The sequence below is a fragment of the Ornithorhynchus anatinus genome, chromosome 2 (genome assembly GCF_004115215.2).
Source record: "Ornithorhynchus anatinus isolate Pmale09 chromosome 2, mOrnAna1.pri.v4, whole genome shotgun sequence".
NCBI classification, from domain to species: Eukaryota; Metazoa; Chordata; class Mammalia; order Monotremata; family Ornithorhynchidae; genus Ornithorhynchus; species Ornithorhynchus anatinus.
Genome location: NC_041729.1, coordinates 77,752,160 through 77,766,853, shown reverse-complemented (window position 1 = coordinate 77,766,853; position 14,694 = coordinate 77,752,160). Strand labels below are relative to the sequence as shown.

General features: G+C 40.0%; 1 protein-coding gene across 4 annotated transcripts in view; it reads left to right on the top strand.

Annotated features, from left to right (window-relative positions):
* Nucleotides 1-9,130, top strand: part of PCMT1 (protein-L-isoaspartate (D-aspartate) O-methyltransferase) — a 39,215-nt gene extending 30,085 nt beyond the window's left edge. For 2 of the 4 annotated variants that reach the window (XM_007660243.2, XM_039911151.1), the window contains exons 7-8: nucleotides 2,027-2,196; nucleotides 8,305-9,130. In XM_007660243.2, the coding sequence (XP_007658433.1) occupies nucleotides 2,027-2,196; nucleotides 8,305-8,317 (183 nt within the window). In that variant the 3' untranslated portion in view covers nucleotides 8,318-9,130. Of the gene's footprint in view, nucleotides 1-2,026; nucleotides 2,250-8,304 lie in introns of all 4 variants that reach the window. The other 2 variants (XM_007660238.3, XM_039911152.1) reach the window with 1 other exon arrangement.
* The last annotated feature ends 5,564 nt before the right edge of the window (nucleotides 9,131-14,694 follow it).

Here is a 14,694-nt window from a genome sequence, read left to right as displayed (position 1 = left end):
AAAGTATTAACAGTGAAATCATAAGGGAATAAAGATTCAGAGGTTGAGACTGAGAAATGGAAGGTAGGTCTTCACAGAGGAACAGTGGGTAAATGTCATTTCAAGTGCAAAACCTTTTTATCATTTATTTTTGAGTTTTTTTTATTACCACTCAATTCTATTAGCAGAATGGACAGATTTCAGTGTGATGTGTATTATGTCAAAACGATTCCTCTTTGAGTGTAGATGGCAGAGTCTTCCACTGGGTAGCCTGAGAGACTAGGGCCATGGCAACACAGGGAAACAAACGATTTCCCTTCGTTTTTCTTTTTTTGTTTACTAAAGTAGTAATATAATAATTGACCATTTGGGGGATAATGACAATAAGAATAATAATAATAAGATTTTGTAGTAGAAACTGCTATTTACAAAAGAGATTCTTGGCCTATAATTATTTTATAGAGTGAGATTCTTATTTGTAGAAATACACAGCTGGAAATCTTTTAGTAATTGCTGTATCTCCTGACAGACACTTTTAAATGATTTCCAAACTGATGGGGGTCCCTTCTTAAAAATGTCTGATGGAGGAAATACTGAACTTCCAACTCTATCATACTGCACTATACCAAGTGCTTAATTCGGTGCTCTGCACACAAAGTAAGCACTCAGTGAATAATACCACCACTCGATCGATTAAATGTTCTGTGGTAGTCCACTCCAGTGCTTAGCAGTCCGTAAAATATTTTTTTAAAAACATCTACCCTGATTTGCTAATATTCCGGACTCCCAATGAAGATGGGATTATTTTGGCAAATATAATTTGGGCCAGCTGGCTTTCCTCTAGGTTTCTTGTATAGGTCATCAGGAACCTGGCCTTTCTAGGGTAACACTTTTCTCCTCATTTTCAGTTGGTTGGGAGTGACTCTGAAAATTCTTGACCTGGTTCAGCGAGAAAGAATGTTAACCCCGAAATGTCCCATAGAAAATTGATTGGGTTTAAGGAGCCAGAGATGGGGAGGTACATCGATCCCAGGGATTCTGTCCCCTATCCCTCATGCACTCTCTCCACCTACTGGAGAGAACTCGGCTACCAGTTGAAATTCACAAAAGCCTTCTAAGGTAGCTTCGGACCAAAACAAAGTCCAGAACCAACCTAAGTGCTAGGGATATGGGTTAGAAACGTAAGGGATCCAGAGTGAATCAAAAGGACAGCGTCACTGAACTGTGCAGCTCCTCTATTGGCCACAGATCCTCTATTGGCCTACAGTCATGAAAATACCAGGATGTTTTCTTCAGTGTACTGACCACCTGGGCTGAAAATATTGACACCCAGCCTGGCCCGAGCCGGGACCATTGGAAAACGGGCCATCATATGATCTGGAAGCCCTGGGCCCATTGTAAATTTGGGAGACAGAAGAAGGGGGGCACTTTTTGCTTTTAGGCTTAGGTGTTCACCTCTTCCACAGTTGGTATAGTTTTTGAGGGCTGTAGTTTTCCCCAGTTCAAAGAGGCCCAAAAGCAGGAGTGGAAGGGTGAGGGATGCTGGCTAGGTGGTCCCTAGCCATCCTTTTTCTGGGGCGACCAGGCCAGGGCAAGACCTGTGACCAGACTTAAACAGGAGCAGAGTCTAGTTTCTCTCCCTGTGAGGAAGTTCTAGAATTCCTGGAACCCCTTTAACATGAACCTTATGACCAAAATGCATTTTGGTTTCCTTCGGTCAGTGAATCGTAGTTACCGAGTATTTATTTAGCACAGACAGTAAGCTTGTCATGGGCAAGGAACATACCTGCTAATTCTGTTGTATTGTGATCTCCCAAGCTTTGCACATAGTAAGCACTCAAATATCATTGATTTATTGTACACATAGTATTAAGTGCTTGGGAGATTTTGGTAGACATGTTTCCGACCCCCAGTAAGCTTACAGTCTAGAGGGGGTTTCTCTGTGGCTTGGCTGTGGTTTTCAGATAATTTTGGTAATTGGTACATGTGCTGGGGACATTGGCTAGATACCAAATGGATAACGTGTGTATGTTATTTTTTTTTATAGCTTATAGATCAGTTAAAACCTGGTGGAAGATTGATATTACCAGTTGGTCCCGCAGGAGGAAACCAGATGCTGGAACAGTATGACAAGCTAGAAGACGGCAGCGTCAAAATGAAACCATTGATGGGGGTGATATATGTGCCTTTAACAGATAAAGAGAAGCAATGGTCCAGGTGGAAGTGATTTTCTGTTCCACTCTCTCTTCTTCCACACACACACGTAAAAGGTGAAAGGGTGTGGATTTTAAGAAGTTAGACCTCAAGGGCTGCCTCTGCTGATGTTATCTTTCTGCTACTCCATGACATGAAAAGTGGCCCTCTGTATTATTTCAGTGTGAGATTTGACGCATTAAAATGGAGAAAAATAAATCATTGCATGCTCTAATTCTTTTGGGGCGTACAAAACTCAGCTTTGGGACAAGGGGACCGGTTTTGAAATTAGATGCAATGATATTTTTGGAGTGGGTAAAGTGCTCCGTCCTCAAATGTTTTCACACTCAAATCTGTTTTTCTATTAAAAGGAAAAACTTACTGTTTTCATACAAGAGAAAAGCAGATAAGAAGTACGATGAAGTTATTATGTAGGGATTTCAGATAATGTGTCATAGGCTTCAGAGTTTCCTGTATACGGCCTTGATTTTAAGACTGCTTTTGTGAATCTGGAAATGCAGTGGTAATTATAATTTTTAACATTTTAAAATAATTCTAAATGTCTAAGTTTTGGCTGCAAAATTAGCACAGAATCAAGTTATCTTTCTTAGCCAAGTAAAACTCATTTTGTTGAATAAATTATCTGGAATTTCTAGCTTGGCATCCATCAGTGCTATTTATGGAGTGCTTACAGTCTAGAGGGGTGTCAGACATTAGTATAGATGAATAAATTGTTAGTGTTCTTAGCAATATTAATAGCAACAATAATTTTGGTATTCGTTAAGTGCTTGCTATGTGCCAGGCACTGCCCTAAGCCCTGAGGTAGATAAAAGATAATCGGGTTGGACACAGTCCCTTTTACAGATATGTACATAAGTGCTGTGGGGCTGGGAGGGAGGACGAATAAAGGGAGCGAGTCGGGGTGACGTAGAAGGGAGTGGGAGAAGAGGAACGGAGAGGCTATTCAGGGAAGTCCTCTTGGAGGAGATGTGCCTTCAATAAGGCTTTAAAGGGAGAGAAAGTAATTACCTGTAGGACAGAAGGGAGGGCATTCCAGGCCAGAGACGGGTTGTGTGAAGAGGTCAGTGGTGAGATAGACGAGATCAAGATACAGCGAGAAGGTTAGCATTAGAGGAGCAAAGTGTGCGGGCCGGGGTGAAGTAGGAGAGTAGCAAGTTGAGGTAGGAGGGGACGAGGTGCTCGAATGCTTTAAAGCCACAATGGTGAGGAGTTTCTGTCTGATGGGGAGGTGGATGGGCAACCAGTGGAGTTTCTTGAGGAGAGGGCAACCCTGGCCTGAAAGCTTTTTGTAGAAAAGTGATCCGGGCAGCAGAGTGAAATATGGATTGGAGTGGGGAGAGACAGGAGGCAGGGAGGTCAGCGAGGAGCCTTATTTAGTAATCAAGGCGCGATAGGATAAGTGATTGCATTAACATCCTTAAAACACTGGGGGAACTTAAAATCAAGTGGAATTTGGATTCTGGTATTAGCTACAAAGTGCTTACTTTGTTTTCTCTAAAAAATCAGAGTTAGTGAAATCTAGAAACAAAAATTATTTTTCTAGATTTTAATAATGAGTACACTTAAAACTCATTGAAATTTCCCCTTTGATCTTCCATAGTAATCACCAATATTAACCAATTTAACTGTGCTAAATTTATTAACAGATTTGAACAAAAGGAAGAGCAAAAAATAATTTTGCTTTAAAAATGATAGGAAATGAATGAATTCAAGCATGCTGAATTTGCTAGATATTTAGGCAAGCACGTGCCCTAACCCTCCAAACAAAATACCATTAAAAAAAAAAAATTCAGTAGTGATTCAGCAGTTTATTCATCCTGCCTTCCTGGATAGATTTGCTGCAATTGTCTGTGATATTTTAATTGTAGACCCGATTGCATCTTCCATTTATTTATTGAAAAAATCAATCCGTAGGGATATTGGGCAATTAAGTATAAATTGGGAAGTTGAAAAATCACTAAAAATGAAAATCCAGAGGCGAATTCTATAAATAAAAAAAGGATAATTGCATTTTTCATTTGCATCTTTGTATCACTTTACATACAGCCATACAGGGTATACATTTTACACACTATCAATCCGAGATGAAAAATTTTTGGAAATGACATAACACAAATTTTTGCTCAAATATGTCTCCTCCATAATCATGGAGCTGGAAAATTTTCTATGGGTCCCCTAGATTGTGAACTCCTAGAGGGGAGGAATCATGTCTTCCTAACTCTACAGTTCTCTCCCAAGTGCTTAGTACAGCGTTCTGCATTCAGTAGGTGCTCAACAAATACTGTTGTCCAGTTGATGGGAAATACTGAGTCACACCCCTTTGCCCTTAGTCAATACCACTTTTAATGCTACTCAAGACCTGAAAATCCCCGTGAGTCAAAACGTCATGGGTTCTAATAACGGCTCCTCCACTTGTGTGCTGTGTGGTCTTGTTCAAGTCACTGAACTTCTCTGTGCCTCAGTTACCTCATCTGTAAAATGGGGATTAAGACTCTGAGCCCCATGTGGGACAGGGACTGTGTCCACCCCAGTGCTTAGAACAGTGCCTGGCACATAGTAAGCACCTGACAAACTACACAGTTATTATTATGTGAGGTTTAATGGTCTTCAAGGAGAGACTCCACAGCCTCCTATTCTAAGGCTTAACCATCTTCAGTGTCAGGAATCCTTTTACACCGATTTGCAGTTCCACTTATTGTAGGTTAAGTCCAAGCCTCTTGCTCTGCCTTCAGTGGAGATTGAGAGTAACTGTGAGAGTCTTTCTGAATTTGAAGAACACTTATTAAATCATCCACCACCTTTTTCTTTTCCAGGTTGAGTAATCTAAGTTTCTTTGGACTTTGTTTTTTGTCTGATCACTTCAGGTTGTCCTCCAACCTACATCTAAGTTCCTCACGGAACCCTGTAGTTAGGGAGCTCAGAACATGTCCCAGGACCCACGAAAGTAATGAAAGAAAAGTACGGGAATGAAACTTTCAAAGTGCCCTTGAATATGCCTCAGCTGATTTACTGCTGCTACTCCTCAGGGGTGGCTACCCTGACCTTTTGCAGCAGCTTCTTTAAAGGTGTCTTTTCCATCCCTGCCAGCTTGCCTGGACCTTTGGGAATTGCCTGGAGGCTCTCTAGGTTAGCAGGAGATAGGAAATAGGATTGGGTGTGGTGAGGTTATAAAAGCTAAACATGCCATTTTAAGCAGCCAAACCTACTGCCATGACAGTTCCTGGACTAAGGTTGGAGGTAGGACTAGAGATTCAAAACAAGCAGGTGCAGCCCAAGATTCCAAAAACCTTGGTCTTGTCCCTCTGGAATGTTCTCCTCTAATATTAGGTTGACCGTTTAGCGTTTTCCTTATGTATGTGCAGGACCTGATCAGCTGGAATTGTTTTCAAATAAAACACTTGCTCCATGCAGGCACAGCCACTGGGTGATCACTTTTATTAACTCTTAATAGTTATGCAGTTTGCTTTAGCAGTATGCTTCACTGCAAATAAGATGTCAGTTGGGATAGAAATCGGTGTTTAGTTTAAATGATGATGTATTTTATTTTGTGTAGCAGGTAGCACAGTCGGTGGAGTAGTAAACAGATGGCTGCTCAAAGTAACTTATTCAAATCTTTAGGGAAGATAGGCATGCTTAGGGCCTTAACACTTTTCCTGGCCATTCCTGGCCTGTTTAGTTTTTTTTTATAGTATTTGTTAAGCACTTATGTGTCAAACATTTTACGAAGTTGGACACAGTCCAAGGCCCACAGGTGCTAATCCTCATTTAGATCCTAGAAGTCTGCTATAACTCCATTATTCTGTACCACAATATGGCCCTGAAAACGACAGAAAAATTAAGGGGAAGCTGTACGTTAATTGATGTGATTAGACTCCATTCATTAATTTTAGCACCTCTCGCAAATAAACAGCTGATCTTCATTGTTTCCAGCTGACATCTCCTGGGAATCACAAGTTGGCAGTTGATAATTTTTGTCTGATCCTGCCTTAAAGGAACCAGGGAGCAATCTATTTCACAATAGGAAAGGAAAAATAAGGGAAATAACTTTAAATTTGGGGTGATTTAAGAATAGCTGCTTTTGTTTTCTGATTATTTTCCGCATATGCCTTTTTAGAAGACATCGGTTAATCTATCAGACTCCATCAAAGAACATCCTTTGATTTCTCATTTCAAAAAGCTTTCTAACACAATTGAATTATTTTGAAAAGCAACCTCAACATTTTCATAATATGTGAGGAAAAGGCTTTGAACTTAAAATACTCTAAACAAGGTATAAATTTTTTAAAAATACATTTAACGTCTCAAAGAACAATTGTTGAGGTCATCTGAAGGTTGAGTCAAAATACTGTTTCATGAGACATTTAATGGTGATTTGTTTTTGTATCTTCCCCTTTTACTCTGGGAGACTTGAAGTCTTTGTACATGTGCATTTAAACATTAGATTCAGGCATTCATATTTTAAAGTCATTTTAAGTAAGTCTTCAGTAGGTGTATTAGGTGACAAAAACTGTGAAGTGTATATGCTTCAATTTCGTATCATTTTGGAGGTCCTTTTTTCTTTGAAATACCTTGAGTCCAAAATAAATATAAAAGGCTATAATTTTAAATAGAAACTAACCCATTTAGTTATACTAATACTGTGCAATACTATTTGTAATGCTATCATGTATTTTCAAGGTTAAAAGAGCCTTACATCTAGACAGTGTATTATGAATTATTTCAAAATTAAGAATATTGACACTGACTCTTTTCAGTTAGGTTTATCATATCAAAATGTTTAGCCTTGTGACTAATTTTAATATAAAATAAAAACAGCCATTTCCTGGATATATCTGAATTTCAGTGTAGATATTTTTAGATAATAAATGGAATTTTTTAAGATTGTGTCTTAGTGGAAACAGCACAGACCTGGGATCAGAGGACTGTGGTTTTAATTCTGGAATCCTGGCTCTGCCACTGGTCTACGGTGTGACCTTGGGCAATCACTTAACTTCTCTGTGCCTTAGTTGCCTCCTCTGCAAAATGGGGATTCAATACTTGTCCTCTGTCCTACTTAGACTGTGAACTTCATGTGGGACCTGGTTATCTTGTATCTCCCCCAATAGATACTGCGCTTGGCACATAATGAGTGCTTAACAAATATTATTATTAGGTTCTGTAAGGCTTAAATACACTGCAGGGCATCTAGGCATGCAAGTGACTGTTGATAGGCAAGGTTTCTAAACTTTAATGAGAGGCCATAGTAGTGTTAATGAGAATAATATGTTTCTATTTCAGGAATGAAATGACAAATTGCAAGGCAAGATCTACAATATAAAATCAGAAAATGTGATCGAAATTAAAATAATATTTGAGTGCACCTTCAATCATTAACTTATTCTGTGGAAAACAAGTTATCTATTTCACCTTTTGTTTCAATTTTTCAAGTAACTTTCTGGTTTCTCAATTATCCCCCAATCATTAAGCTGCGAGGGAAACCATTCTAATGGTTTCATTTTAGTGTGCATTTTTATTCCTTTCCCTGGCAGTCACTGGATTCACAGTGTTGGATTTAGCTGAGCAAGTGGTTTCTTTAGGAGCTGGTTTATGAAATCCGCCTACAAGCCTAACATACAAACAGATGATTTGTTTTCTCCAAATGTTTCTGAGCTGTGGACTGCGGCCCTCCCAAATGAAGTGTAAAAGTTAAATAAAAATCAAGGGCTTATTTTGTAGCCTCAACCCAACACAAACCAGTTGGACCTAACTCAGGCACAGTCTTCAAAACAATGAAATTAGGGAGATGATCAAATTTAGCGATTATGAAATCTCTCTGTGTTTATGGCATTTGTGGAAGAAAGTAATTGTGTAGATTTTAAAGTAAAAACAAAGGTCTTACAGGGCAAAGCATTCACATTTCACTGGAGTAGCGGAACGATGTTTGAGATGGCTGATTCTTCCTTTGGCTTTTGCTTGAATGCTTGGAGAAAGTTCAGGCATGTGTTTTCTGAGCTTTTTTTTTTCCCCCCTTTGGTGATTGTTGTATTCCTGTTGATGCACTATGAGAAGTGAAAACATGAGAGGGGTAAACTCTGTGGGATATATAACTGTTTCTATGTCTTCTTTCTGCAGGGATGAATTGTAAAAGCTACATCGACTTGACCTGAATATAGTATTTCAGTGACTTGCTCATCTCCAGTTCTAAAAGCCTTTTTGAAAACCAACAGCATCGCAGCTTGCTTTGGACTTTGTTATACTGTTAGAATCAGCATGAAAATGCGTGGTTTTGTGGGTTTTCCATTTATTTTTTTAAAGCAGCCCAGAGATAATCTGACAGAGGGATGATAAAGGGTTACTTGTGGGTTATTTGGGCAGGGTTACTCTAACATGGTCTGATTTTACTTTCAAGTGTTAGAAAGAAAGGGATTTCTGCAAAACCGGGGAAAAAAAGCTAGTTTGTGAAATTTGACTTTGTTTTATGGGGGTGTGTTTTTTTTCTTGGACACATTTCAGTTTCAGTACTCATTGATCAATTTGCTTCTGTGCACCCTGTGGCACTACAACACAATATCTGGTTCAGTTATCTATTATAGGAGCCTAAGAAAATACAAGTGAGCTTCCTTTTTAAAACTTTTGATGTGGTGTCATAGAATAGCATGTAATAGATACAATCAGCTGCTTTGATAGATACCTTAGAAACCAGGCATTTGTATATACTATACTTCAAGAGATCGCAAAAGGTGTCTCATATACTCAAACTGTTCAGTCTGGACATAATTGACACAGTTCTCCTACTCCTGCCTTTCAAAATAAAAAAAAATACAAAGTTCATTATTTTTCCTGTTTATAACTTACTACTGATAGTGTATGAATTTAGCCTGCTGTGTAAGCTCTGTCCTAATTATTGAACAGTTTATGCAGTGCTGCTTTGCCAAATAAAGTTAAAAGCAAAAATGAACTTGGTTGTTTTTGCATATAGAACAGCATGCTCTGTGGCTAGAACAGAGTGAAATGGTTCCAAGCCCTTTTTCAAACAGATCTGTTAATATTTTAGGTGCAATTTGAATGGACTCAGGAAATTGGTATGTGGTGATAGCCTCATTTTACAGTTGGGAAAAGGAACCACTTTCATAAGGTCTGGGAGCTTTTTCACTTGATTAAAGTCCATGAGTCTGAGCTGGCAGGATCAAGGTCAAAATCACTCTCTTTTGAAACTCATTTATTAACATACTATATTTGTAATTGGTTCCTGTGGTTAACAGAGGTTTGTTGCATTATCTAAATGTTTATTTTTTTCAATTCATAATGTAAAATTTTATTGAATACTTGGAGAACTGAAATGCTGCAATCCTCACCTTCGAGGAATTTTCTATCTAGAGGTAGAGAAGCTTGATATATTGGCAGAATGGGAGGAGAAAAATAGATATAAGTAGTAGACACAGTGAACAAATAATGTCTATAGGGAAGCAGCGTGGCTTAGTGCAAAGAGCATGGGCTTGGGACTTGGAGGACCCAAGTTCTAATCTGGGTTCTGACACTTGGCTGCTCTGTGACCGTGGGCAAGTCACTTAACTTCTCTGGGTCTCAGTTATTTGTAAAATGGGGATTAAACCCTACTCCCTTCTGCTTAGATTGTGAGCTCCTTGTGGGACAGAGACTGTCCAACCTGGTTACCTTGTAACTACCCCATTACTTAGTATAGTGCCTGGAACATAGTAAGTGCTTAACAAGTGCCATTTTAAATGTATATATTCCTGTAGACCGCAAACCTGTTATGAGCAGGGAACATGTTTGCTGATTCTGTTGTACTCTCCCAAGTGTTCCGAACAGTGCTCTGCAAATAGGCACTCTATAAATACCATTTAGATAAAATTCATTAAGGGCAAAAATGGTTGAAGGCTTGAGTTTCACCAACTTCAATTCTTTAGGCTCTGCTCTAGCATCAATAGGGTCCCGTGTGTTGTACAGTACTAATCTATGGTTAACCCACAGATTGGTGGATTAATCAGAAGGATCTGGGTTCTAATCCCAGGTCTACCATTTATCTGCTGTGTGACCTTGGGCAAGTCACTTCAATTCTGTGGGTTTCAGTTACCTCATCTGTAAAATGGGGATTCGGACTGTGACTCACATGTGGGACAGGAACTGTTGCCAACTCGATTAGCTTGTTTGTGCCCCGGTGCTTAGTACAAGTGCCTGGCACATAGTAAGCATTTGGCAAATACCATTAAAAACAAAAATTCTGACCAGCCCAGGAGCAATGGGGGAGCTGAGGGACGGCAGCTTTTAGTTCATGGGTGAGTAATGCTGGCATCAGCTGGCCTCCAACAATCTCCCGCCTAATGGAGAAGCCTACCTGATACTCCCAATCCCAGGATCTGAGTTTAGATCGACCAAGACTTCCTGCTGGATGATGGCGGCAGAGCCATTGGGACCACTGAGGCAGCAGTGGAGCAGTTAGAAAGTGGTGATGTCGCCAGAGTGGACCATCCCACTTCCCTGTACTGGTAATGAGGAGCCTGGTCAAATGAGGAGATGTTTTAATACAGGCCCACGAAGCAGCTGAGGCAGCGACTCCCCCAACATCACATTTCCCCGGTCAGACCAGAAGGGATGAGGGGAATTTAGATGGTCAAAAAGTCTTGGGCAAGATTCCACACTTAAAGGCCTTTTGAAAAGCTGAATCCTCAGCACATACCATAATCTCTGAATGGGCTTTGAAAAGACAATCCTCTTTTTAAAGTGTCTCAGCGATTTCACTTCCGTTCCGAGTGATCCGAAACCATTACCTCGGGGAATCGAAACTGGCTTTTGATTATGCGCCTATAAGCATCGTTTTCATTGAAGTTGGGAAATGATCTGTCAATTTATCCTATCATTTCAAGTCACAGTGACATGCCGTGTGTGCTCAATCTATGCCTTTAAGAAAATGAAATTTTGACATTTCCTCTGACTGTGCTAAGGATGTGATAGCAGCACTGAAGCAGAGCTTTTACATGGAGAAAATTATGGGCACTTTGGTTGCTATTAAGAAGTCACCTGATTCTGAGGGTGGGTAGATTAAGGAAATTCTTGATTTTTTTTTTGTCTTCATATTCCTAAATTTCTTAATTTCAAATTCTGCCTTAATTTGAGAGCAATTTCTCTCACATTACACATGTACTTTTAGATTGGGAACCAAAGTATGTATTTATTAAGGCTGTTCAACAATACAGGATAGCCTATTGTAGGAATTTACAGTGATCTTCACATTTGTAAGGTATTGTAGGAATCTCTACCTAGTGTATTTGTCTTTTTCTTGGTCAGTTTTTTGGTCTAAGTTTACAGGTGGAGAATACTTTTGAGAGTAAATAGTCTGAAATCTTAATCTGAAGGATTTTGAAACACATTTTGCACTAAGCAGACATAAAGTGTGCTCTAAGATGAGTTTTTAAAATGTGGATCTGCCTAGATAATTGGATTTCGGTCAAATTTTTTAAAATATGAGTGGTATAGATAATTCTCAATTATTAATTAAATAAAAAAGCTCTTGGAAGCCAATACCCTTTTTTGTGGGTCATGACATAAGTTCATGTGGGGATGAAGTTAATCAGAACACAAAGGAAATGTGAACCAGGGAGACTATGAACATTAAGTTTCTATTCATAAACTGTATCTGGGATAAATAGGAATCAATGAGTCAACCAATCAATCGCAGTCATTGAGTGTTTACTGCGTGCAGTGCACTATACTAATCGTTTGGGAGAGTATAACAGAGGATTGAGGAAACGTAGACTGAATGTGTTTGTAGAAATATGATCTGGGTGGCAGAGTGAAATATGGATTGGAGTGGGGAGAGAGAGGAGTCAGGGAGGTCAGCAGGGAGGCCGATGTAGTAATCAAGGAAGCTAGAGCAGGTTTATTTAGGAATTTTCGTAATTTGGAGGTTATTTTAGATTACCCTAATTCCTAGCTTTTTTTCCCCAAGCAAAGCTCTAAAGAAGCCACCATGTCAGGGGGGACACACATAGTCTTTGGCTTCTGGTATCAATCAATCAGTGGTATTTATGGAGTGCTTAGTAAGTGCAGAATAGTGTATTAAGCACTTGGGAGAGTACAGTATAGCAGCCAGACCTAACAGTCTTTAACCATTCTGGCTTTAAATAAGTATTTTTAGTTGATTTTTTGAATTGGCGATGCTTATGTTATTCCCAACTGATCTTGTCTTGCTTGGATATGGTTCAGCCACGGTCGCTGGGGCCTACGGAGTCCTAGCAATTGGATCCTGGATGGAGATCCTAATTCCTTATCTTTCCTTAGTAGCTCTAAGTACAGGATGGATAATTTTGGTCATAAGAGTTGTGGCCCCAACTCTGATTTCCTGAGATAAATGCCTCCTTGACGTCTTAAACAGTCTCCTCCTCAGTCTTGCTATGTCTAACTTTCTCAGGACATGATCATCTCATTTTGAAATTACATCTCTGAATTCCTCTGCAAGAAAATAATATTTTCCATACAAATTCATAAATCTTCAGACTACCAAGATATGACCCATAGCCATTTTCATCCCCCCAGGTAAAGGATGATCCCATAATATGGTATTACTGGATAAATAGCCAGCATTGAGGACCCCCCACCCCTGCCCCATTTCAAATTGATTTCGCCTTTATTAACTGTTAGGTCCATTATTAGGCACTGTACTGGGCAGTAAATCCCAACCCACATCTTTAAGCCCAGTATTTTTTCTCTAACAATGCAACAGGATGCTTAGACGAATGGTTTTAATAACGGTATTTTTTAAGCACTTATTATGTGCTGAGAACTATATTAAGCACTAGGTTAGATTCAAGATAATCCGTCTCTGTCCCACATGAAGCTCACATTCTAAGGGGGAGGGAAGACATCCCCATTTAACTGAGGCACAGAGAAGGTAAGTGACTTGCATAAAGATCACTCAACAGGCAAGGGGTGGATCGGGATTAGAACCCAGGTCCCCTGACTCCCAGGCCCATGCTCTTTCTATTAAGGAGTTGGTTTACCAGGCAAATGTGTGGCAACTCTGGCCCTGATTTGGGATGATTTGGATGTATTTCTGCCCCAAAGCAGGGAAATAAATTAGGTCAGTGTCTATCAGCTTTTTTGGTGTGAAAGGCTGGGTTCACATGATGCAGCAGTCTAATGGGTGCTGTTTCATCCTTCCTGTCTCACAGGCCCATAACCTTGGCATTATCATTGACTCCAGTCTCTCATTCAAACCCATAAATCCTGTCATTTCAACCTTCACAACATTGCTAAAATCTGCTCTTTCCTCTTCATCAAAACTGCTACCGTGTTAATCCAAACATCCTATTCCTCCTCGATTACTACATCAGCCTCTTTGCTGACCACCCTGCCTCCTGTCTCTCCTCCCTCCTGTCTCTCCTCCCTCCTGTCCATACTTCACTCTGCTGCTGCCTGATCATTTTTCTACAAAAGCATTCAGTCTAGGATTCCTCACTCCTCAAGAATGTCCACTGATTGCCCACCTACCTCCACTTCAAACAGAAACTCCTTACCATTGGCTTTAAAGCACTCAATCACCTTGCCCTTTCCGACCTCACTTCGCAACTCTCCTACTACAGCCCAGCCCTCACGCTTCACTTCTCTAATACCAACCTACTCACTGTACCTTGATCTCATCTATCTCACTGCTGACCTCTCACCCATATCCTGTCCCTTGTCCTGGAATTCCCCCTCTCTTCATATCCGACAATTACTCTTCCCCATCTTAAAGCCTTTTTGAAGCCACATCTCCTCCAAGATGTCTTCCCTAAGCCTTCCTTTTCCTTTCTCCCTTCTGCGTTGCCCTAACTTGTTCCTTTTATTCGCCCCCCGTCCCAGCCCTATAGCACTTATGTACATATCGTAGTTTTTTACATTATTATATGTCTCTCCCTCTCGACTATAAGCTTGTTGTGGGCATGGAATATGTTTGTTATATTTTTATGTTGTCCTCTCCCAAGTGCTTATCACAGTGCTCTGCACAAAGGGCTCAATAAATACAATTGATTGATTTATTTGGTATACCCACCCCTCACCAGTAAGTACTAAGGCATTTATGGAAGGGACCATTGGTGATTGCTGGAAAGCACAGAAATGAATTCTTAGGTCTAGCTATTTAGGATGGGTTGCCTGCTTCACTGATTCTGCAGTGTTGAGTCATATCTGGCCCGAGGGACAGCTCGGTGGACATTGAACTGGGCAACCTGTCCAAAGCCAGGCAATTCTCTAAAAGTTCCATTTATCAGGCTTAATTTTGCCTATTAATAATAATGGTGGTACTTAACACTTATTGTGTGCAAGAACTGTTCTAAATGCTGGAGTAGATACTAGGTAATCCAGTTGAACAGTTTTGGTTTTTTTATGGTGTTTAGTGCTTACTATGTGCCCAGCACTGTTCTAAGCATACGGTTAGATTCAAGGTAATCAGGTTGTCCCACGTGGGGCTCTCAGTCTTAATCCCCATTTTACAGATGAGGTAACTGAGGCACAGAGAAGTTAAGT